The sequence below is a fragment of the Gymnoscopelus braueri genome (assembly GCF_963280865.1).
Source record: "Gymnoscopelus braueri genome assembly, chromosome: 8".
NCBI lineage: Eukaryota > Metazoa > Chordata > Actinopteri > Myctophiformes > Myctophidae > Gymnoscopelus > Gymnoscopelus braueri.
In genome coordinates, this window is record NC_137609.1 from 36,844,264 (window position 1) to 36,868,062 (window position 23,799).

General features: G+C 42.5%; 1 protein-coding gene across 1 annotated transcript in view; it reads right to left on the reverse strand.

Moving 5' to 3' along the window:
- Window positions 1-22,505, reverse strand: part of rad50 (RAD50 homolog, double strand break repair protein) — a 44,787-nt gene extending 22,282 nt beyond the window's left edge. The window contains exons 1-18 of the mRNA XM_080434713.1: window positions 22,425-22,505; window positions 19,935-20,086; window positions 18,318-18,401; window positions 15,455-15,606; window positions 14,344-14,529; window positions 13,694-13,898; window positions 13,169-13,297; window positions 12,131-12,296; window positions 11,627-11,685; window positions 11,121-11,255; window positions 10,171-10,377; window positions 9,237-9,419; window positions 5,998-6,155; window positions 5,549-5,724; window positions 4,454-4,691; window positions 2,222-2,411; window positions 1,546-1,672; window positions 472-665 (exon numbers count right to left, since the gene is read on the reverse strand). Of these exons, the coding sequence (XP_080290839.1) occupies window positions 472-665; window positions 1,546-1,672; window positions 2,222-2,411; window positions 4,454-4,691; window positions 5,549-5,724; window positions 5,998-6,155; window positions 9,237-9,419; window positions 10,171-10,377; window positions 11,121-11,255; window positions 11,627-11,685; window positions 12,131-12,296; window positions 13,169-13,297; window positions 13,694-13,898; window positions 14,344-14,529; window positions 15,455-15,606; window positions 18,318-18,401; window positions 19,935-20,063 (2,718 nt within the window). The 5' untranslated portion in view covers window positions 20,064-20,086; window positions 22,425-22,505. The remainder of the gene's footprint in view (window positions 1-471; window positions 666-1,545; window positions 1,673-2,221; window positions 2,412-4,453; window positions 4,692-5,548; window positions 5,725-5,997; window positions 6,156-9,236; window positions 9,420-10,170; window positions 10,378-11,120; window positions 11,256-11,626; window positions 11,686-12,130; window positions 12,297-13,168; window positions 13,298-13,693; window positions 13,899-14,343; window positions 14,530-15,454; window positions 15,607-18,317; window positions 18,402-19,934; window positions 20,087-22,424) is intronic.
- Between the last annotated feature and the right edge of the window lie 1,294 nt (window positions 22,506-23,799).

Sequence of the window (23,799 nt, forward strand, 5' to 3'; positions counted from 1 at the left end):
ACCCGGACCGCGCATGCGCGAAAAGACCGCAGCCCGTAGGGCTACGGTCTCGGCGCTTAACAGTTGGATTTAACGGCCCGTAGGACTACGGTCTTGGCAGTTAATGTGTTAATAATTGTTTAAGTGCAGCTACAAGTTAGTAAAATAATAATTAATAAAATGGTACAGAAAGAGTGTAAAACATAGTCAAGACTATGTAGTCTTATGCAAAGGTTAAAATGTAATTTAAATAGCATGTTATTTAGACAGATGCCAGGTTCATTTGTTGACGTAGTTTCAATGTGCAGATTATTATACTGTTTAGACTGATGCAAGTTTCTTGGTTTACCTATGATCCTAGATCACTGAGGAACTAAACTGTCTCTATGCATTTAATGTATGCGTTTACCTTGCTTATTGTAAGTCGCTCTGGATAAAGAGCGTATGCTAAATGCCTAAATTGTAAAAAAGGTACAAGCCTGGTGGTTTTACCCTGATCTCCCTGGTCAACATCTGGATCTCGGTGGTGAACTCCACGCTCTGCTCCTGCAGCTGCTGCTGTTTCTGCAGGTCACTGCTGAGCTGCAGCTTCTCGGCCCGCGTCTCGTTTACACAGCTCTTCAACGTCTGGATCTGGTCCTGCTGGTCCTGGATCAGCTTACGCTTCAGCTCTATCTTACTTGACGCTGGGATGAGAGGGAGGAATATTACTGAAATGCTCATATCTTTGTTGTGTGCGAGAGAGGCGTGCGCACACACACACACACACACACACACACACACACACCCACCCACCCACCCCCACACACACCTCTATTCTTTATGGTGAGAACAGACTTTGTCTGAAGCGTTGTGTCTGTAGATCACAAGTAAAGAGGTCTTTTTACGTAGGTTTTTTTAATTCCTTTACTTAAACGGAATTGTTTAGAGGACATGGAAGTGAGGGAAGAGAGGACATACAATACAGAGTTAGTGTCCCTGTAGGGCCCCGGTCAACTAACAATAAGGGTTTAACCCATTAAGAACCGAGGCCAATCCTACCAATGCCTTCTAAATCAGTAGTTCTCAAACTTTTGAGAACTTTTGTGATTATGTATATGGCCGTGGACCCCCAATCTGAAAAGGTTTTGTGCCAGGGACCCCAGAAGAGAATTTTTAAGAACCACTGTTCTAAATCCAAAGAGTTTTCTGAAAAACACATGTTGCTATATATAGATATAGCTCAAATCTAAAATGACACGGATGCTTTCCTGGTTATAATGGGTTAAGTGGTTATCCAACAAAGTCTAGATGCTGTCCACTGTATGTAGACAAACACTGATGCATCTAGAATGACTCGATGAAGACTCGATGAAACTCGATGTGTCGACCACAATGGGGGGGAAAGAAATAAGGAAGGAACATAAAATACGTTTTCGAGTTGAGCGACACGTTGACAAGTATAAATTAACCAACAGCTGAGCCAACAAAGTAAAGGGATTCACAACTGTAAGCACGGTATGTATGTATGTGTGTGTGTGTGTGTGTGTGTGTGTGTGTGTACGTGCATGCGTGTTGCAATCATACTTGTGTCCAATCTGTGCTGGGTCTCTTGTTTCTCCTGGCTGACTTGTTGGATGGTTCTGCTCAGGTCCACTCCCTGCAGCTTGGCTGCCTGCTGGGCCATCTTCCTCTCCACCTCCTTCAGATCCGTCTGGAGGAAGAACAAGCAGAAAGCACAATGCAGACAGATGAGAGAGAGAGAGAGAAAGTGAGACAGCGTGTCAAGGACAGGAGTGGTCTAGGCTGGAGAGAGGGGGAGACTGGGTAACAAGGATTGGTGTAGAGAGTGAGACGGAGTGACGTGTAGTGGTGTGGTCTCCGGAGTGAGACAGGGTAACATGGAGAGGAGTGGTCTAGAGAGAGTGAGTGAGAGAAACCAGGGTGTTGAGGGGGTTGAAGGTGTAATATTTTAATTAACCCTTTCTTCCCATCCAGGTCCTGCTATAATATTCTGTACAGTCCTGTGGTATGATACTGAAATCGGCCCCGTTTGTGTGTCTGCATGTTTACAAAATAACTCAAGAACAGATTTTCATGAAACTAAGAATGGGTCAGTTTGGCCAGAACAGATGAACAACTTTTGGGTTGAAAAGGTCAAGGACATAATAGGCCATGTCAGGATTCAGGGTTTGCAGCCCCCCCCCCCCATGCCCATGTGGTTAATCTGTGGACGTAAGACATGCATTACGAACAACGTTACCATGTATCTGTCCATGAGGGAGATGTCCTGCAGACACGCCGTGGCTGTGTCCTTCTCGGACACCAGCTTGGACAGCAGGGTCTCGTGATCGTCCACGTCTCCCTTCAGCCTCTCGATGTCTCTGTTGACAGTCTGCAGGCGGTTCCTCAGCTCAGGCAACTCCCTGTCCTGCAGCTCCACGATGGACCGCCTGGGAGAGAGACGTTTATGCGTTATTTGAGCAACTTCTTATTATTCCTTATGGAGGTTCATCACATATCTTGTGAATGAATGGAAGAACCTGTAGCAACATCAGCCGCTTTATTAGGATATTAGGAGTCTGTTAAGGCTAGAATTCACTCAGGCGGCGTTTATTACTGTGGCTACTAGCTAGAATTATCCTCCACACTGGAAGAGTAAGATCACGCCACAATATACAGTGGTTCAAACCAAACCATTTTCGAAACACATTGTAGTAAAGTGGATGTACTGTGTTGAGTGTTTTCTAGCAATGATGGGTATTGGTCTTCAGGCTGTGACGGACTCAACGCTTCTCCATCTATTAGAAGCACATTCAATCTTTATAATTTTTTTATTGTTGCATTTTGTTTTAACCTCTTAAGCCCTATAATACTTTCTTGTACAACTAATAGCTAAAATAACAGACACTGCGCCAAAACACGTCGCGATGGAACACGTGATTTTTTACAATTCTTGACCATTTTCACCTATAATACATGCCCAAAGTAGGGTCCAATGTGCATGAAAAACAGCAGAAGGGCAGTTGTTCTAAAGTCTTTAAAAGTCATGGGGAAAGTATAGTTAAGACTGGGAGGGAACACCTCTGGCCCCATCTAGTGGTGCAACACAACTAAACATGACATTGAGTACCCATGAAATCTTCACACAACACTCTTTTATTGCAGAGTTCCTGCAAGCACCTGCTGCTAACTTACAGAATATACACACAAAATAGAATTCCCAGAAACAAAACAAAAGCCAATTTTTAACACATGAATTGCTACCTTTGTGCTCGCAATCGGTCTACAGATTATTGTTTTTTATATTTTATATTTATTATTTAGTTATACCAATTGATCACCCAGACTCTGCGGTGGTGGGCAGGCACTCGTTTACTAGCAGGCACTAGTCTATCTCTGTGATAAGCTGTAAACCTGAATAAGCATCAAGATGTGATCTGTAAAGGAAGTAGAATTTTAGATTGATCATGCCACCAGACTGCCTGGAAATGCAACTAGTGTCTGACATGTGTCATTCGGTTTTGGGGTTGTATTTGTCACCGTACATTTGCACTTATGTGAAATTTACCCTCCTAACTATGTCCACAAGACATTAGAAACACTGTACTGGGAAGGAATTAGCTATGGCCTTTGTCCTAAACACAAATACATTTGGCGTTACGAATTACGATGGAGTGTTTTATTAGTGAACCAGCAAAATAAATGATGTGGCTAGCTTCACTTTGTGAAAGTCAAGCAGATACAACTTTGGCTTCATTTTGCTTCATCACTAGCAAACGGCTGTAGTTCAACAACAGACATCCAACATAGCTGTCATATGGCTGATCGCTGGAGAAAGTGGACACTGTATTTGACAGAAGCCTGATCGCCCGAGAACGTGGATACTATATTTGACAGAAGGAAGTAGGACTGAAACAGCGACTCAAACTAATCAATTTAATATATAGATATTAACTCTCTCACTGCCAGACTTATTTCTGTCTACGTGCACCCACTTCCAGCGATTTTTAGATTTTCTTACCTTTTCAAGAATATGTATCTCCAGTATGATCGATCCCCTGATGGTTGCTAATCACAGAGGGTTTTACTGTGTGGTTTCACAAATGTAAACGAGGTCATCGCAACCTCGTTGACATTAATTGTCTGCCTTTGAAAATAACATGTCTGGGCCAAAAATACATAGTAAAAAAAGAAAGTACACAGGAGCTGATACACAGCCTTTTTAAGTTATAAGTTAACCAAGAAGTGAATGGAGCAGCAAATCTTCAGATCATGATATCTTATGTTCCAAAGATTTCCCCCCCCCCCAAAAAAAAAGTCGCTATAAGTCGTTCTTGGCAGCAAGAGAGTGAAAGATAAATAGATATTAGATCTGCTATAGAGAATTATAGATCTACAACGCATTGGGTTGCGACACTTTGTGAGCAGGTACAGTAGATGAGCTATTTGACATACAACACACAGTAGGGTTTGAGTGGTTAAGCCTCCATACTTGACAGGCTTGAGAGCCATCATTTCATCCCTCTTCTTCTCCTTCTTCCTCAGGTCCTGCTCAGTGTTCTTCAGCTTATCGGGCACCAGCCTCAGTTTGGACTGCATGTCATTGACGACGTCCTGCAGCTCGGACTCAGCGTCGAAGGTCCGCTGACACACGGGGCAACAAGGCTCCCTGTCCTCTGTTAGCTGGCTGATGAACTGGGTGTAGACGGCTGTGGCGCCCGCCAGCATGGCTGGACAGAGACAAACAGAACAGATTAGAGAGCATGCTATGGTACAGTATGCTGCTCGTGTACTGCATGTCCCACTAATACTGCTTCTTTACAAAAGCAACTGTTAATACTGCTGCTACTCCAACTGTTACTGCTTCTACCACTACAACTAGTATAACTCCTACCATCACTGCTACTACAACTGCTACTAGAGTTCCAACGTTTTTCAGACTAAGGACCCCTTAACTGAGACAGATGAAGCGGGGACCACCACTACATTGTATAACATTGTGTTTGTTGCAGAATAAACTATCTCAGTTAGCTTAAACCCTCAATAACTAGTAAACTTGACCTTTCACTCTGTACTTGGGTTGCTCCTTTCTCCCTCTACACCAAACCTCTTGTAAGATCTACAAGCTTGTAGATCGTCTATTTTCGGCTAAAGTTCTACTTAGAATAGGGTTCAAGTGGTTAATGTAAAAAAAAGAAAAACAATATCCCATCACACAAAGATTTGGCGACCCCCCTGTAGTAACTCTGAGGACCCCCTAGGGGTCCCGGAACCCCTGTTGAAGATCCCTTGCTACTGTTAACTCCTAGTATAACTACAACTCTTACTATAAATGCTACTACAACTCGTACAATTAACTGCAAAAAAAACAGCAGATATACAAGCAACAAAAATAGCAGATATAATACAAGCTCATAGCGTGGCACTGTTGAGCTTGTATATGTGTTATTTTTGCATAGCCAAAGTATAAAATAATGTTTATAGATAAAATCAAAAATGACACAGATCCCGGATTGAATGAGTTAATCTCATTCTCAAACCCGGGTTATACTACAGAATGTCACTCTGTTGTATTTTAACCGTTCACCTCTTTGCTTGGAGGTCTTCTCCAGCTCATCTTGTAGTTTCCCCAGGTCCTGGTCCAGATCCTGACTACCACACACGTTGAAGAACTTCTCCTGATCACTGGCCAACTGCTGCTCTTTCCTGCGCAGCTCGAGGGAGATGTGGCTCTTGTTTTGTTCGCTGGACGCCAGATCTTTACTGTAAACACCATGAGGTCAGATTTAAATTTGGATTAATCATCATTCAGCTCTTCTTTCATTGGACTCTACTTTCATTGGACTCTACTTGAAGTGTCATTTACTGTCAGCCATACAAAGAAACAACTGACAACAATGTTTTTCGTGTGAAATGGATCTATCTATCTATCGACAGCCACACTGAGAGAGATTTAAAGAAAATCTGAAGTAATTATTAAATATATTATGGAATATGGGCCGAAGCCTAGAGTAGGGTGGTAGAAAGGTGACTAACTTGAGCTTGGCCAGCTTGTGCCTGGTGCCGTCGATCTCTTTTGACTTGGCATGGATCCAGTCCTCCAGCTCTCTCTTGTTGGGGAAGTGACCCAGCAGAGACACCAGATCTTCACCGTGGCGAGACTTGATCTTGCGTACCTGCTCCTCCTTCTCTGTCTGCAGGAGGAGGAAGAAGAGGAGAGGAAAGAGGAGAGGGAGGAAGAGGCAACAGAGAAGGAGAGCAGTGGAGGAGAGTCAAATTACCACTAAGAAAGGTCACTCAAACAGGCTTGCTTATACTGGCCTGGTCAGTTGACTGTGTGTGTCTGTGCTGTCCACTGGTTTGTTATCGTACCCGTTGACCTTTATAGCATGGTTGATAACACCTCATAATAGCCTCAGCGTAACTTCGATCATAATATGATCGGTTAAACATGTTTAAAACCATTTCAATTGGCTCTACAGTAGAAAGAAACAGATACTAATGATGTCATGTTTGATATCGTAGATGTTGATTTACGAGGTCCTAGTAATCGTCATCATCTTCAGGTGAGGTGGTATAAGAACGCATGTCCATGTCCAGTCGTGAAAGTTACATCATACAAAGGTTTATTATAGAAGAGTTCACAGCAACAAAGATACAGCAAGCAGCGTGGTGAGCAGCATAATGATCCAAATCTCTCTCCTCTCCTTTACATGACATATTTATATCGTTTCAGGGGCCCCCAGAATCTATATCCCCCTCCCAAAAGAGGAGGTAGTACCCTCCCCTTTTTTGTATATATATATTTTCTCATGCTTTTTTTTGTACAAAGTGTTATTTTTTTTCTCTATATATTTTTATATTGTTATTGAACTGTTTGGTTGCTACTATACATGTCTATGAAATGAATACCAAGGACCTCAACGGAAACAAGTCCGCAAGGACTTTTTTGGACAGACCTTTTAGACAAAAGTATTATAAATGTAACTGTGATGTTTTACATTCTTTTTGCCTAATACAAATCATTTCAATCAATTCAATCAAACCCTCCTGACTCGGGGCATCTCCCTGTCTCCAAAACCTCTGAGGGGTCATGCGTCACCCTCTTTCACAATACTGTTCTCACCACAGAAAGGCATAAACATGTTTTCATAACAATTAAACCTGACATCAGCTTTACCCTTAGCCTAGTTTGTCACCCCTCCTCTTCTCTATTGCATTCATATAGAGAATGAGAGTGAGCGAGCGTGCTCGAAGGGGGGGGGGGTGCTGTTTATGTGAGACTATTGCACAGAGATAGAGAGAGACAGACACACCGAGAGAGCGAGCGAGCTCTGTGTGTGTCGGTGTGTCTGTGAGTGTTGCCAGATTTTGCGAGAGAAATAAGCAACCAGGTTTATGAAAACAGGCCCAACAAAAGCGACTATGAGCACTTTAAACCTATATACAAATACATTGGATACTTGAAAATAGCCGATCTACAAGCTCACTTTGTAGATAGGATATTTTTAAAGAAGAAAATGTGTGGAATATTTTCCAAATCCACACAGATCTTGTATGGGGGTCTATGGCACAACATATTTTCAGAAGGGGGGAGGTCTGCGGACAAATATTAATTTGGGGGTCCTTGCCATGAAAATGTTTGAGAACAACTGGTTCAAACAACATTAGGAAACGAGGCCAAATAAGCAACTACACTTTCAAGCAACTTTACAGAAATAACAAGCCCAAAGTCGCTTATAATAAGCGGACATGGCAACACACGGCTTCTCTGCACTTGACACGAGAGAGAGCGAGAGCGAGAGAGCGAGAGCGAGAGCGAGAGAGCGAGAGCGAGAGCGAGACGCATAATATCACGGGAGAGGTCTGTTAAAATGAATTGGAATAAAAACAAATGTATGTATGTATTGGGTCTAACTCTGGATAGCATCCTATTGAACTATCCTACAGTGTGTAATCCCTGGTCGGGGATCAATCTATAGTGTGAAAACCACAACGATATATGACAGCCGATTTCAAGAAATAAAAACTCCTGCAGTGTGTAATGCTTAACGATTAGATGACTCCCCGACCACTTTAAAAGTCCTACAGTGTGTACCTGCCCTTACTGGCTTCCAGATGTTTCTGCAGTGTCACTACTCTTCTCTACTTCTCTCTCAGCTCCCCTGGGTCATCTCTGCAATACTTTATGTTCACTTCTCCTTCAACCCTTTGCGACCGGGAGAAGCGTCTGCGCTGTTAAAGGAGAATACCGGACAAATTAAGTGTTGTCTTTGATGTCTCGTTACTCACCGACCGACGTGAAAAGTGGCGTTCTTTTTTTCCATAGATTCCTGTGTCGTCATTTTTTAAACCCCCTCCGTTGTCAGAATGGGAGCGCGTGGGTTAGGGAGATTCGTCTATTATAACCGAGGCAAAGTTGTTTTTCTCTCTACTCCTAGTCATTGTGGAGTCTCATGATAGTCAAACATGCGTTGAAATTTCCTGCGTGGCCACCGTCAATGGCGAACGATTTAACACTGGATGCTTGTTTCTTTCCAGAACCTGGCAACTCGTGTTGCCAGATTCTGGAAACAAGCAACCAGTGTTAACTCGGGAATCTATGGAAAAAAAGAACGCCACTTTTCACGTCGGTCGGTGAGTAACGAGACATCAAAGACAACACTTAATTTGTCCGGTATTCTCCTTTAACCCTAAACTTGCTCCTACAATATCAATGTTTCTATTGTTCATCAAATCACTCTGAAAGCATTCCTAACCATACGGTTCACAACCGTCGTTGTGGTGTGAACCCTTTATTGCTGGAACTTTCAAAGATAAACGTGTTAATATATATTGTGAATGGTCTATCGCTACATATCGTAATGCAGCTATTTAAGGTCCTCCCAAGTTCAAGCCAACATGCTGATGTTGGTGGGCCACAACAACCCAATGCCCATACTGTAGGTCTATTTAATTTCCACCACACATATGGCATTGGTTCCATTCATTCAGTTATAACCCTGATCGTCAACAAAGAGCACTGACTGAGAGAAGCACCTTTTAATTTTCTTCCAGTAGGGAGGGAGGGTTGTTCGTTCCACTTGCATTGCAAGTGTGAATACTTTGTCGTATGATGGCGTCGAGCGGCATAAATAGCAGATGTACAAGCTTGTAGCTCTGCTATTTTCAAATATTTTGTATAACATTTCTACCGATAACGACATGCCCAAAATATGGGATGCGAGGTTGAAAGTGGTTTATCAGGGCGTGGCTGAACGGGGGATGCATGGTACCTTGTCTTTCTTCAGCATGTCCATCTGCGTGCGTGCGGTGGTGTGAGTGTTGAGCATCTCCATCTCTTGGTCCAGCTGCCGCTGTGAGCGATCCAGCTCCGCTCGCTCTCTCTGGAGATCCACCACCTCAGCCTTCAGCCCCTCCACGTTAGAGCTCTGCAGAGTGCTCTGTAAGTCCCGCTCCTGCACCAGGACAACCGGACACACACACACACAAACACATATATACCAACTCTCAAATGCAGCTTGTGGAGGTTGACAAACTGCTTGCATATCAATGGACCTTCACAATGCAGAGTTGTATCATAGCACCTTCAACAGAAGTGTGCACGTGCACGTGTGCGTGTGTGTGAGAACCTGTGCTTGCACTTGCATCAGTATACTTGTGAGGGCCAAATACACCCACAAGTATGGTAGAATTAGAGAAATAGACATTATGAGGCTTACAATTAGGAGAAGATTCAGGTTGGGGTTTGGGTTAGGCATTTAGAGGTTAGGTTTAGGGGTTGGGGTTATGCCTGATTTATATTTAGTTGTTTTGCGTAGTGTCGTAGTATGATCAAGTACGGCATTACCGGAAATTTATGAAAAAAAACATAAAGTTAGAATATGGAGATAGGAGTTTTATGCCCGACGGCGAGGATATACGTGTGTGTGTTTATGTACAGTGTGAGCAAAAATAGCAGATCTACAAGCTCAAAACGTGTCGCTTTGCGCCGCGTTTCGAGCTTGCAAATCTGCTTCTTTTATGTGACGCTGTAGTATGATCAAGGGCATTCATTTATGAAAAAAACTCACAAAAAGTTAGAATATGGAAGAGTTTTATGCCTGACAGCAACGATACACGTACGTGTGTGTGTGTGTGTGTGTGTGTGTGTGTGTGTGTGTGTGTGTGTGTGTGTGTGTGTGTGTTTATGTACAGTGTGAGCCTTACCGCCTTGGCCAGCTCATTGTCCAGTTGCTGCAGCCTGCTGGAGGAGCCCTCTAGCCTCTGGAGCTCAGATTTCAGGTTCCTCAGCTCCAGCTGCTTCTTGCCCTGCAGGTCTCTCTTCAGCTCCACTGTTCTCTCCAGACCCGTCTTCTTGTCTCTCAGCTCATCCACAGACTGCTGCTTCTGCTGCTCTTTCTCCTGCAGGTCCAGCTGAACAAGTGCAAACAGTTCACTTCTCCCATTCTCAAAAAAAAACATTGCATTTTTAAATACATTATCTAAAATAAACTGATTTAGGCAAATACATATCAGATTGCTCAAAACATACTACTATGATGGTGGATGTTACAGGGACTGTGAAAAATATAAATGCATATGCCACTGTTCTAATTGCTTTTTTCCCCCTTCTTGTTAATTTGTTGTCTTGTATTTATTTCCCGCAAGTACTTTTTTGATATAGGCAAATGTTCATTCCTTTACTCAGATTGCACAGAAAGTAGAGCTATTATGTTGGATGTCACAGTCAGGGACTGTGATACATTCAGCAGAACTCAGGTTTTATACATTGGTGGTGTGTTCTTTATACTATGAGTTTCCCTAAAAGTACTTATTTGTTTTGCTTTTAATTGCAATATATTGCCTTGATTACAGTATCACAATATACCACAATATTATATTGACTAGGGTTCATGGGTTCATTTAATCTGATCTTGCACGTGTAAGTCGCTCTGTCTGGATAATAGTGTCTGCTAAATGCCTGAATTGTAAATACCGTATATTGAGTCCTAACCCATGTATAGTGATATGTATCGTATCACCAGATTCTTGCCAATAGACCGGCCTACAGCAAACAGTATGCACTATGCAGGTTTGCAAGTGGGTGGTAAGTATTGTAAACATGAGATTTTCCTCTACCTAACCTCACACACAGATCATATGAGACTTCCCCTTACCACGACTTGCTTGGCTGTCTCTCTTTCTTGCTCCAGTCTGTCTGTCACATGGCGATGGAAGCTCTGCAGCTGCTGCGCTGTGAACGGCGTCCGGTCATAGCCGTCCAATTCCAGATAGGTCGACAGAGAGCGCACCTGAGGAACAGAGGGAAGTTAAGAGAAATGAGAGAGACGATGAACGTGAGAGGGGGAGGGAGGGAGAGCTGGAGAGTGACGGAGAATAATGCTCTGCAAGTGCTTGTAGATCGGCTATTTCCGGCACGCAAAAGCGCCATACGACGAAGTGTGAACAGCATATGCTGGCATTAAAATGAGGGATGGTAACAAAATGTTTGAAAATAACAAGACTCGCGTCTTGTCTAGTGCTGCTGTTTCTTTTTTGCTAGCAGAAGAGTTGTATTAGCTGACTGGTCAATGGATGACTAACAACCAGAAAATCAGAGCTGGGACTGACTATCTGCCAATAAGTGTTGGCTGTGGCTGACCACAGAGCGTTACACACTGACCTGAGAGTCACGACTCTTGATGTTCTGAGCGTGACGGTCAGCCTCCAACTGTAGACGACCTAGGGAAACAGAAAGAGACAGAAAGTCACTGTAATGCTCTTGTGTGTGTGTGTGTGTGTGTGTGTGTGTGTGTGTTTAATTGTTAAAGAGCTGCACCGTGCCACTGGACAACAAGTACATTTCCATATTAACAAAGCAGTTAAAACTTACTGGTTTGCCTCATCTCAATTTAACAATACATTTAGTGATGTGGTTGGTTGAGAGCTCCCATCATAATACCAAGACTGTTTTTATTTTAGAAATTGGATGTTCCTTTGACATGTTCATGATGCCGTCATGAAAAGACGCCGTCACCTACCGTATATCCATAACTGAACACTTGTGTCCAGCATATACAGACAACTGTGATCATGATCTCACATTGGCTTTTTTTACTCCATTTGGATTTTTACATGTTTTATGTCTTAAATTGAAAATCCAAATAAAGACGTTAAAATTACGCACCTTGTTCTTGCAGGAGGTCAGACTTGACTTTGTTGAGTCTCTGCCATTCCCGGGTGGTTCTCTCCTGCTCCTTTTGACTGTCTGTCAGCCTCTTCTCCTTCTCCTTCACCGTTTTCTGGTGATTCTGGTACATGTCCTGCAGCTGGTCGTCTGAACCCTGGAACACCTGCCAGCCACAAACATCACCTGTATTACTGGCTAGGCATGGGTATAGGAGGGGGTTTTGATTGATTGACTGAATACTGTATTAGTCAGAAATGAAAACAGCACGTGGTACAGTAAGACATTAAAGCTAAAAGGATAACACAAAAAAGGTCCTGGGGACTTACAACTTACATAGCATACAAAATTAACACAATAATACTTTTCCCATCTCTTTCGTACATTAGTGTTTGTATTTGTTTTTTTGTTGTTGACATTTAGCTCCCCTTTTAGTCTCCTGATATATGTGTTTTCAAGCCAATTTTGAGAAGAAACCAGTGTTACACATCCTTTAAATGGATGGTGTCAGGGCATTCCACATTTTGGTGGCAGAGCAGTAGAATGAGAACTTTCCCATGTTTGTTCTAAATGTGGGTGGTACCAGATGATGGTCGCTCCCTCTAGTGTTGTGGCTGTGGGTGTCACTCACTTTGGAGAAGTAGTTCGACAGGTATGAGGGTATTGAGGGCACTGTCTCTTTGAGTATCTTAAATACCAATCCCAGTGATTTTTGCTTAACCCTGTCTTCTACCCTGATAGCCATCCCAAACTAGCAAAGTGTGTTGGAATTAGTCAATACAAACTTATTTTCGTTAAATAAATCATTTTAAACCAAACATTTATTTAAAGACTAGCATCCCTATTGTGGGACTGTCATAATGGGATTTGTTGAAAACAGGTAAGCCTTCAGCGAAAATAGCTGATCTACAAGCTCACAACGCATCGCAATGCGACCCGTTGTGAGCTTATAGACCGACAATTTCCGTACGACAACGTATATATGGTTTAATTAGTCTAACAGAATGTGTGAAAGTGTTGTTGTCTTCTGTGTCCGACCTGTTCCATGGTCTCCTCCAGCTCTCTGTTGTCTTGCTCCATCTGTTTCTTTCTGCTGTCTAGAGCCTTGATGTCGTTGTCCAGTTTCACCACCTTGCCCAGGTCTCGATCGATGTCGTCCATTCGCCTCTGCAACGTCAAGTATGATGTCAAATCTCAGGACACACAGTACTGTTTTTTGAATATATTATACTGTTACCCTATTTTACTACTTATTCTGATTTTCTTAACTTCTTACAAGCAACTTCGGGCCCCTATTTTGTTTTTAAACAGCTGATCTACAAGCTATCACAATGCGTTGTGACCTTGTTATTTTTGAAAATGTTTGAATTGGGCTTAAACAATAATAAAAGATAATTTGAATAACTTTAGTTATTCATATACGATTAGAAAATGGTGCACTTTTTTGACAAAATATTGGTCGCAACCTTGGTAATCGGTGGTTGAGGATACTCCAACATCAGGATAAAAAAAAATGGCAAAAACTCGAGCTCTAACACACACACACACAGAGCTGGGCCCCACCTCCAGTGGTTCTATCTGGCCGTCTATCTGCTGGACGCGATCTTTGGACACTGCTAGTTCCGCCTCCTTGGAGGACAGCGAGTCTCTGATCTGCTGGGCTTTCTCCTTGTTCAGTTTCAGGTAGGTCAGCTCAATCTGACACTCTTTGACCGTCTGGGCCTGTTTGAGACGCAGCTTACGCATGGTTTCCAACACCTTGATGTACCTGGAAGATGGACACATTATCATTTCAATTATAACCGAAATGAAACGGATTTGCGCGCACGCACACACACAGCCCCACCTTCTGCGCAAGTGCTGAAATGTTTACCACTGAGCTAATAGAGCTTGCCTGCTTTCTCTGGGGAGAAATGTTTTTTTTTACCTTTGGGTCAAAACCAGTGTCAAACCAGAAACAGGATATTGTCAAAGGTCCAACTTAGACACAGGAGCTAAATGTCTCAATAGAAGGGCAGGGAGACCAAATACAACCACCCCAATTGTATAAGTTATATTGTATTAACATACTCGATAACATTTTATTCACTGAACAATGACATAATAGAGCTTTAAGTGGTTAAGAAAATGTCCCTGTTCTTTTTTTTTTACAAATCAAACTCCCCCCACACACACACCAACAACAACAACAACAGTAGTACTGTTGGCTTTACTTTGTGGCAGCGAAGATTGAGTCAAACTTTTCTTTGAGCGGTTTGCCCTCACTGAGCGGCCAGTTGGCCTCCTCCTGGTGACAGAAGATGACGTAGTCGAGCACTGCCTTGGACACACCCAGCCCAGCGATCATCTCTCTGTCCAGCTCCGCACACTTGGACGACAGGTTCACCTTCTTGCCGTCCCTGAGGGGAAACAAAAAGAGATGGGGCTTCATTTCGGTCTGAAGGTTTAAGCAACTTTGAGAATATAACTCCAGATTTTTGCAGAGAAACTGGCGTACAATGTTTTTGAGCTCTGTTTTGTGCGTACACAGCATTTATACATGACGCCCCTGGTGGGCCCATCAATTTACTTTTTTCCCCTCCCAATTATTGTGATATTTTTTCCTCCAATTTAGTCATTCTGTCAATTCCCAAGTCCCCCTATACTGTAGCCCCTTGTTACTGCTTGGTTTTAGGGTGATTGTACTGTAGGTGAGCAGCACGTGTCTCCTCCCGATACGCGTGACACCACCAGTACGCTTCTTTTCACCTGACAGTGAGGAGAGTAACCACAAGGATGTGACGCATGTGGAGGAATATGCTATTCTTCTAAAGTTCAGCTCCCCTGATCACCTTGTAGAGTCGCTAGTGCAGTAAACGGGAATAGCCGTCTCCATCTGGCTTCCCAATCTTGAATACGGCCAAATACATTTGACGGGACGCCCGGCCAAGCCGCATATCCGGTAACACTTAAACCCTCTACATATAGTCAAACGGACCTGTAAAGAACATACTTGGTACGCTCTTTTTTCACTCTACACCAATTCTCTTCGCCAAAAATAGCATTGCGTTGTGAGCTTGAAGATCTGCACTTTTTGGTGAACGTTCCCCCAGAACAGGGATGCTGGGATTCAAGTTCACAAAAGGTGGCATTTGAAGTTTTAAGCATATTTTGATTGATAATGATAATATCGTTAATCGCAATTACTTTGGCCACAAGAATCGTGACATGAAATTTTAATATAGTCTCATCCCTCATTTCAATACAAACAGGCATGAATGAACTGTAGCTTGATGCAAAGCAGTCTTCTGACTGAGTCACTGCAGTGAATAGCAGTCCACTTACTTGACCCTGGTGATGACGCACTCCAGGGTTTTGAACACGAGGCTCTTGCCCTTCTGGGTGCAAGACATGGAGCGCTGGATGGCCACCTTCTCTCCTTTCACGTCTGTGAACACCAGCCTGATCTGGGCACGCACGTCCGTCTCATGGGCGTCCTGCAGACATATGGCACAGTCACACAGAGAATCAGCGTCTTACTAACCAAATTAACCCTAGCGTCCCTATTCTGGGCATGAGGTTCTCAAAATACCATTGTTACTTATCACTCTGGCACCCATTTTGTTAGAACTGATTTAAAACTAGAAAAAGTGCTCCTCGGAGCACAGGTCTCCGCCAGGTCAGGTAAGTTATTGTGGCCTCCTGGTGGCGCTATAATAGGCCAATGTGAAAAGGGTGGCATTTCTTCCTCGGCCTAGTGGGAATGTGCGTGCAAATTTTCACGGAAATTGCACGGCGCGTTCATGATTTCATACATTTTGTTCAAAACGGACCAATCCTGCAAACTTTGGAAGTCAACCTTAGTCAATCAGGATGGAATATGAAATATCGGACAGATGCGTCTTGATCACATGACTATAGAGATACTGGCCCTCATTTATCAACGCAGCGTATAAACCGGCGTATATTTTTCCATATATTCGGCCGTACACCAACGCCGAAGTCACATTTATCAACGAATCCTACACAGCTGATCCGAGCCTACATTTGGTCCCAGGCTTGATAAATGTCACGGCTGGAACCTAGCGTCATTTAAATAACACGCCCTTAAATATTCTCAAAACGCCCCGATTTTACGACATGAAAAAGGACCAGAATACGACCAAAGACATCAAAAGCCAATGAGAAAGAGTTTCCCCCGCCTGCCTCGCCACACACGCACACGCCCCCCCCCCCCTCTCTCTCTCACACACACACACACACACACACACACACACACACACACACGCCCGCCCAGCTGTGTTTTTCATGTATTGTAATCCGTACCGCAGCGGTACAATCTTTGTCACGTAGGCTTGTAGCCTACATGAATGACATATTATGATACCAATCACACCGCCATGAATGGAATACGTTTGTATATTAATTTATTTAACCCATACCGAGCAGTGCACAAGCAGTCATGTAGGATATTCCCCGTGAGACTCGGACGGGCGGCAGTGGTTTCGGTCCGCCACGTTAATAAGAGATTGGAGCGTCGGGTTTATATCCTTAACCCAGCCATGACATAACTCCATAACATAGGACAAGCTACTGTAAGTTTGTACACCTCACTGTCCATGAAAAGATCGTCGGCAGTCCCGACCGCGGGACTCCCGAGTCCCGACGCAAAAGCACTCGTATATTTTGAAAATAGCAGATCTACAAGCTCACAACGCGTCGCGATGCGACCCGTTTTTGAGCTTGCAGATCTGCTATTTTAAAATAGCCAGTGCAACTGAATGACTGTTAAAGCAGTTTGTTTAAATTACTTTATAAAATGTTATATTTTCACAGGGATTAATTATTAGTGTGTAGATATACATTTAGGAGTGGATTATGTGTCCAGATGCCTGTCAGACAGTCAGACAATGCTGCTCCGCAGGTCTAGAATGGAATAAACGGGCGCAGCCAACGTCAACAACTGGTCTCGACCAGACGTGAGATCTCAGCGTATGGTAGGATGAAGCCCACGTCAGGATATATTGATAAATGCCGAAAGGTGCGGTGATCTCGCCCTAAGCCCATTATTTGGGCTGCACCGCGTTGATAAATGAGGGCCACTGTGTACCGATTTGTGTGATGTTTGGATAAAATCTGAAGGATTAATATCCAAAAATGTATTTGACATAAGTCGGCCTCCTGGTGGCGCTGTAAAAAGCAGATGTGAAAAATGCAGTGCAGATGTTTTTCCTTGGCCTCTAGGGAGTAGGCGTGCAAAGTTTCACGCAGATCGGTGCAGTTATAGTTAAAAATGCAAATCGGCCTGTTATAGCGCCACCATGAGGCTGATGCGAAAAGTTTTAAGTGCCATTTCTTCCTCGGCCTAGTGGGAATGTGTGTGTGCAATTTTATGCAAATGGCAAGCTGCGTTCATGATTTGAGGCAGTTTGTTCAAAACGGACCAATCCTGCAAACTTTGGATGGTAACCTTAGCCAATGAGGATGAAATATGGGAAATCGGACAGATCAGGGTTGATCACATGACTATAGAGATACTGTGTAACGATTTGCATGAGGTTTGGTTAAAAACTGTAGGAGTAATGGGAAAAAATGGGTTTTGCACAAATCGGCCTCCTGGTGGCGCTATAACAGGCCCATGTGAAAAATTTGAGGCAGAGGTTCTGAATTGGCATCCAGGGAGTGTGTGTGCACAGTTTCGCAGCGACCGGGCCAACGGTGCCGGAGATTTGGTGCTAACGGACAGACAGGACACACGGACGGACGGACACACACACGGACACACGGACGGACGGACAGGGGCGAAAACATACTCTCTCGCCATGCCTTTCGGCCTGGCGGAGACAATAAGTTTGTACTTTAACGTTTAAAGTGATATTGTGGTAAAGTGGTAAATTCCAAATATTATCAAGGTATTGTCCGGCACCCCTGTACTGGCACTCACTTTGAAAAAGACTTTGTCCAACTTAAGAACAGGGGAATCCAAGGAAAAAAGGTTGGGAAATACTGATGTATTGCACAGAGTTTGAAACACCTGCCACCTGTGATCTTTGGTGCTCCCAAAGGGGGGCCCAGAAACACGGCAATACATAATGTAATCCTTAACTGCTACAGTAGTTACAATGTGCTTACAGTGTGCTTTTGAATCTACTGAGTCACTATGATTACAGACTATGATTTCCCCCTTGAAGGAACACGTTCATCTCACCTTTGGATCGTGAACAAAAGCACCTCCTTTGGCTCCAGGGGGAAGTTCACCTGCCGTTGCATACTTCAAGCACTCAATGATGGTCTGGATACAGAGAAAAGGGTAACATAATAAGATCAATGCATTTTGGAAACGCAGGTTACACATTCAAATGTCCAAAAGAAAAGTCCAGAGGTTCTCAAACTTTATATTTCAAGGTCGGACCCAAGTTTGATATGCAGTATTAGACCACGGAACCCCGTTTGATACATTTTTCTATCTTGGACCCCAATCTACACTGTAAATCCTAACTCTGAGAAAGCACAAATGGAACAATGTGTTCCATTTGCACTCTCTCAGTTACAGACTCAATCAAGGACCCCTGGGGGTCCACTGACTCCACTTTGAGAACCACTGGTTTAGTATATACGGCAACAACACGCATTTAGTCAATGTGATAAATAAGTACAGTTAAAAGTCCTGTTGATAAATAATCCAGTCTACATTCTCTTATTTAACTTTTCATAAAAATTTCATGACAACCCAACCTGTTATTACAAAAGATATACTTAAAGGGATACTTCACTTTCGGGCCGGGGACACATTTAAAAAAAATATTAAAAATAAATGAAAAAAGTTATGGAAAATTCATGGCCCCCTCACACATTAGTAGGACACTCTAATGCGTGAGGGGGCCATGAATTTTCCATAACTTTTTTCATTTATTTTTAATATTTTTTTTAAATGTGTCGGCGGCCCGGAAGTGAAGTATCCCTTTAAAGTTGTACAATGCAAATTCACAACTAACGATTTTTAGCAACCTCTGCTGGTCACTACCGTCACTGCATACAATTTCCGTAGTCCTTGATTACCCAGAATTCCATTCGTTTTCACCGGAAGCCGGAAGCGTTTCAAAAAGCGATCTTTTAATTGTTTTATACTATCTACGGATCGTTTCTCTTAGCCAGTGGAGCATTAGTTACCATGAGCTGTGCTTTCTTTTTCTGTTCTTTTTCGATCTTCCAATCCTACATTCTCTTAAAATCAGCGTGAGGTTCCTTTTTGTTATTAGCGCGGTAGTTCCTGGCCAAACAGGAAACCGTTGCGCTAGTTCCTGGCCAAACAGGAAACCAGTGCATTTCCACCTCCGTTTTCCGGCCAGATGACGTAATTTCCCCGGGAAAGTCCCCCCCTTCACCGTTCAATAGTAAATATATAAATAAAAGGCTTCCGGGGGTGAAATTCATGGAGTGGGTGTTGTGAAACTTTTGCCACTCACAAAAGATATACAATTTAACTTTAGTTTTGTTGAAAACGTTACCTAGTATGCCTTTAAGTCAAATTATGAATTCCATGACTTAAATGGATAAAGAGGATACCATGTTTATGTTCATTAATAACGCATTCAATCCGGGAACGCATCTACAAATGTCTTCTAAATCCTAACAGTTTTCTGAAAACCGTATGTTGCTATAATATCAGTGGTTCTCAGTTTTTCATGTCAAGGACCCCCACAATTATATGTATTTTGGTCACAGACCCCCATCTCAAAATATTTTGGAGTTGTGTTGAAAAAGTGTTAAAAGACACCATGACTGACACATTGCCTATGAAGCAAAGCTGAAATAAAGACAGCACCGTTTTCCCGGCTCCGTTGGGTCCGACGAGCACGGTGAGAGGGCTGAAGAAAGTGATGACTTGTTTGTCTTTGTCCTCGATCCCGAAACTCCTCACCCCCAGGATACTCATTTTGTCTATCTTTGACATGTTTGCCGATCTAACAGGCTCACCTGGGGAACAGAGAGAAAGACATAAAAGCGAACAGACATTAACTTAACAGGACTACACTTATTATAAATATTAACCAATATGTAACTGCAATGGTTCTCAAAATGTTTCATTTCAAGGAACCAAATGGACCCGTAAAAAGGTCAATGTTTGGTTCCATTTGTACACTTTGAGTTACAGACCAGCTCTTAATCCATGGAAATACTTTGGATATTAAGTGGATATGTGCTGTAGGGGTGGGCCGCGGGTGGAATCCATTCAGCATAAGATCACAATTATTTTTGTTACGATTTGCATAGAATATTTAAGAATTGTGATTCTTTTGACATTCTTCTGACCAAATCTACTTGGAGATCAGTTTATAGCTCTGGAGACAGCACGACATGTTTAATTCTTTGTTCAAATATTGCAATGATCTAAACTAGGCCTAAGGCTGGGATCCGGAACCGGATCCAACATTGAGGAACCGGAATCAGTTCCATTACATTTGGATTAATTTGGAACCGTTTCCGTTACTGGTTTATCACACTATGAGAGCTGGTATGTGGACTTTCAAGGACCACCATAACTCAAGAGTGTGTAAATGGAACCAAATGGACCACCCCTTTGCCAGCCCCACAATGCCGGAAGAATAAGTGTAAATTGTCATTTTGAGCTGTCCCATTTCATCTGTATTGAAAATGTTGATATAGGAAAATCCAAAGTTTACAATAAAGTGAAACTACGACAGAACCATAGAGGTATAATATAACTAGAGGGCGGATTGCCCCGCCCCCAGCTATCATTTCAATGAATGTGCTCAGTGGCGTTTTGAAGCACCCGGAAACCTGCCGGAAGTAGAATTATTGGTTTGATTTTGTACCCCCATAGAGTTATGAGCATGCGCACTAGTGTCCTTTTTGCGTTCTACGGCAGCCCGTGTGTCAAGGATTGAACGCGATATATTTATTAAATACACTCGAGATGCCTATGTATAACTAAATGCATATGTGTTTATGTATAATATGTTTACATATTTATATCTATATATATAAATATCTCTCAGCATATTTTGCGCGTGCATGTATTTCTCCCCGCCTGCAGTTCCAGCTTTGGCCACTGGGGTGGCAGCTTCAATGTTTCTCAGCAACTCTGGGGGCTTGGACAGAACGCGAAACAAACCGGAAGGACGTCATCGGATAATTTGCATTTTAGGAGGGAAAAGAGTAGCCTGGACTCCAGACTGGATCCCAGGCTAGGGGGGAAAAGATAGATTCGGAGATATATATAATGATATGATGACAAAAAAAACATACGCATATCGTTATGCATGCATGTTCATAGCGCAAAGCATGTTAGCTAACTTAGCTCTGGACTGGGCCGGAGCGTTAGCGAGCTCTCTGACCAGTATTGTCATATTTTATGAGAGAAACAAGCAACCAGGTCTATGAAAACAAGCCCAAAAGAAGCAACTTAGGCCACATGACCACTTTTTAAACCTGTATGCATCGGCTATTTTCAAATACAGTTGTGAGCTTGTAGATCTGCTATTTTCAAAAACTATTGCAATAAAATGTGGAATATGTGGATTCACAAGTGATGATTCCTGGCACAAAACATTTATGAAAATATTTGAGAACCACGGGTCTAAATAATAATTAAAACATTTTGGAAGCAAGCCCAAATAAGCACGTACATTTTAGAAACAAGCCCAAAAACCGCAACAACCAATATTTACAAGCAACTTCTACAGAAAAACAAGCCCACAGTCGCTTATAATAAGCGGACATGGCAACACTGCTCTCTCTGCCTAGAGTGTTATGTTAATACTTTTGCTCAAGTAAATGTTTAATTCCGGACTTTTACTTGTAACAGAGCATTTCTACATTGCAGTATTGATACTTTTACTTAAGTAAAGAAATGTAGTACTTTTTCCACCACTGCTTTTTGGGAAGAAAATTTATGTCCGCCAGACGGAAAATCCTTGATTTGCTCAAGTGCGCCACCTACAGGTCTGGTCAATAGAAAATGCCATTGACCAGACCAGTAGGTAGCGCACTTGATCAAATACGATAATATCCGTCTGGTCGACACATTTCGTTTTATAGCCCCAAAAAAAATATTTTACACAAAAGGTGGAATTCTGTGACGTTTCCCATCGCGGAAAATAGCGTTTTAACTTCATGAAACTGTCACCCGCGGCGCCTTGTAAGCTTGCATATCTTACCATTTTAGAAATGAATCACTAGCTAAACATGAGCCACGAGTACTGCGTTTAGCTAGTTGCTTCAAGTTAGATAACTAACTGCGTAGAGGGACATAAATAACACGATAGTTCATTCATTTGAAACGATAAAATACCTTTAATGAAACAAGTCTTTCTCCGTGTTGTCGGCGTTCAGCTCCGAAACCTGTCAACAAACACCAGAACACACACACAGCTGCAGCAAGCAGCTCCACTAATACGACTTCCGGTTGAACTCCAAAATAAAACCCTGGTTGATAGTGTGGGTGTGTCTGTCTGTCTGTCTCACTTGAGGTGGAAAGACTGGTGACGCGAGGTTAGTCTCACTCACTCACACAAACCAGGGGTCATCGCCATGCTGGCTTGTGGTTGACATTTTTGCCATGGACATACAAATGAGTGGACAATAATATTACCAGAAACACATAAAGAGCTATAGCCTTAAATGTCCCTTATAGGTCTGTAACTCTCAGAGTTATGGGGGTCCTTGAAAGTAAAGTTAGAGAACCACTGTCCTCCTAGTGGACTCCTAATGTGCCAGTGTCATAGTAAGTCAGTGTCATCTGTCATACATAGTTTGAGGAAAACCTGGAGACTGACATTCAGTAATTGGGTCTTGTGATCAAAATAAGAACATAATGTTACCATTTGCCACAGACAAGGACGAGTCTTGCCATGTACACATTGATGACACCTGACTCTCTCTCTCACACACACACACACACACACACACACAGTAGTGACCCGTCACTGACAAATAAATAATGTAATGTGGTCATGGAGTCATTTTTGTGGTTCCAGTGTTTCGGCTGTATACTGTCGTCCAATACCCGATATTCTGCTGGGCTGCAGTTCTTTCATTAATGGCAACTCTCACTAGTCACTGCACTGAATTTTCAACAAATCATTTATTGAATTAGGCCAACAGTGAAAATCAGGTTTTTAGTAGCAATACCACTATTTAGAAATTCTCTGTTACAAATTGAAGTCCTGCTCTATTCAAAATATTGTGAGTAGTACAAGTAGAGGCATCACAAATACACTTGCCGTTCTCCCAAAGTAAAAGTACTAATTTTGCATAATTTGACAAGATTCTTGTTGCATTGTAATTAGTAATGCATACCGTCCTCTTTTTAATGTTGCAGCTAGTAAAGGTGGAGCCGATTTTGACTACTTTATTGCTGCCTGGGTTGCTTAACCTATAATAATACATTATCATCTACGTATGTTTTGTATTAATAATCTAAATCTGCAAAACAACTATTAACTAAAGCTGTCAAATAATTGTAGTGGAGTAAAACGTACAATGTTTGCCTCCGAGATGTAGCGGAGTAAAGTATTGAGCATAAAAAAGGAAATTAAGAACTTAAGTACATCGAAATAATTGAGTCTGTGGTTTAAGTTCCATTACATCTACAGATATATAACCAGGTGTTTGTAAATTATCTAATTGAGTTACTTAACATGTTAAAAGTAAAATGAAAAGGTCAG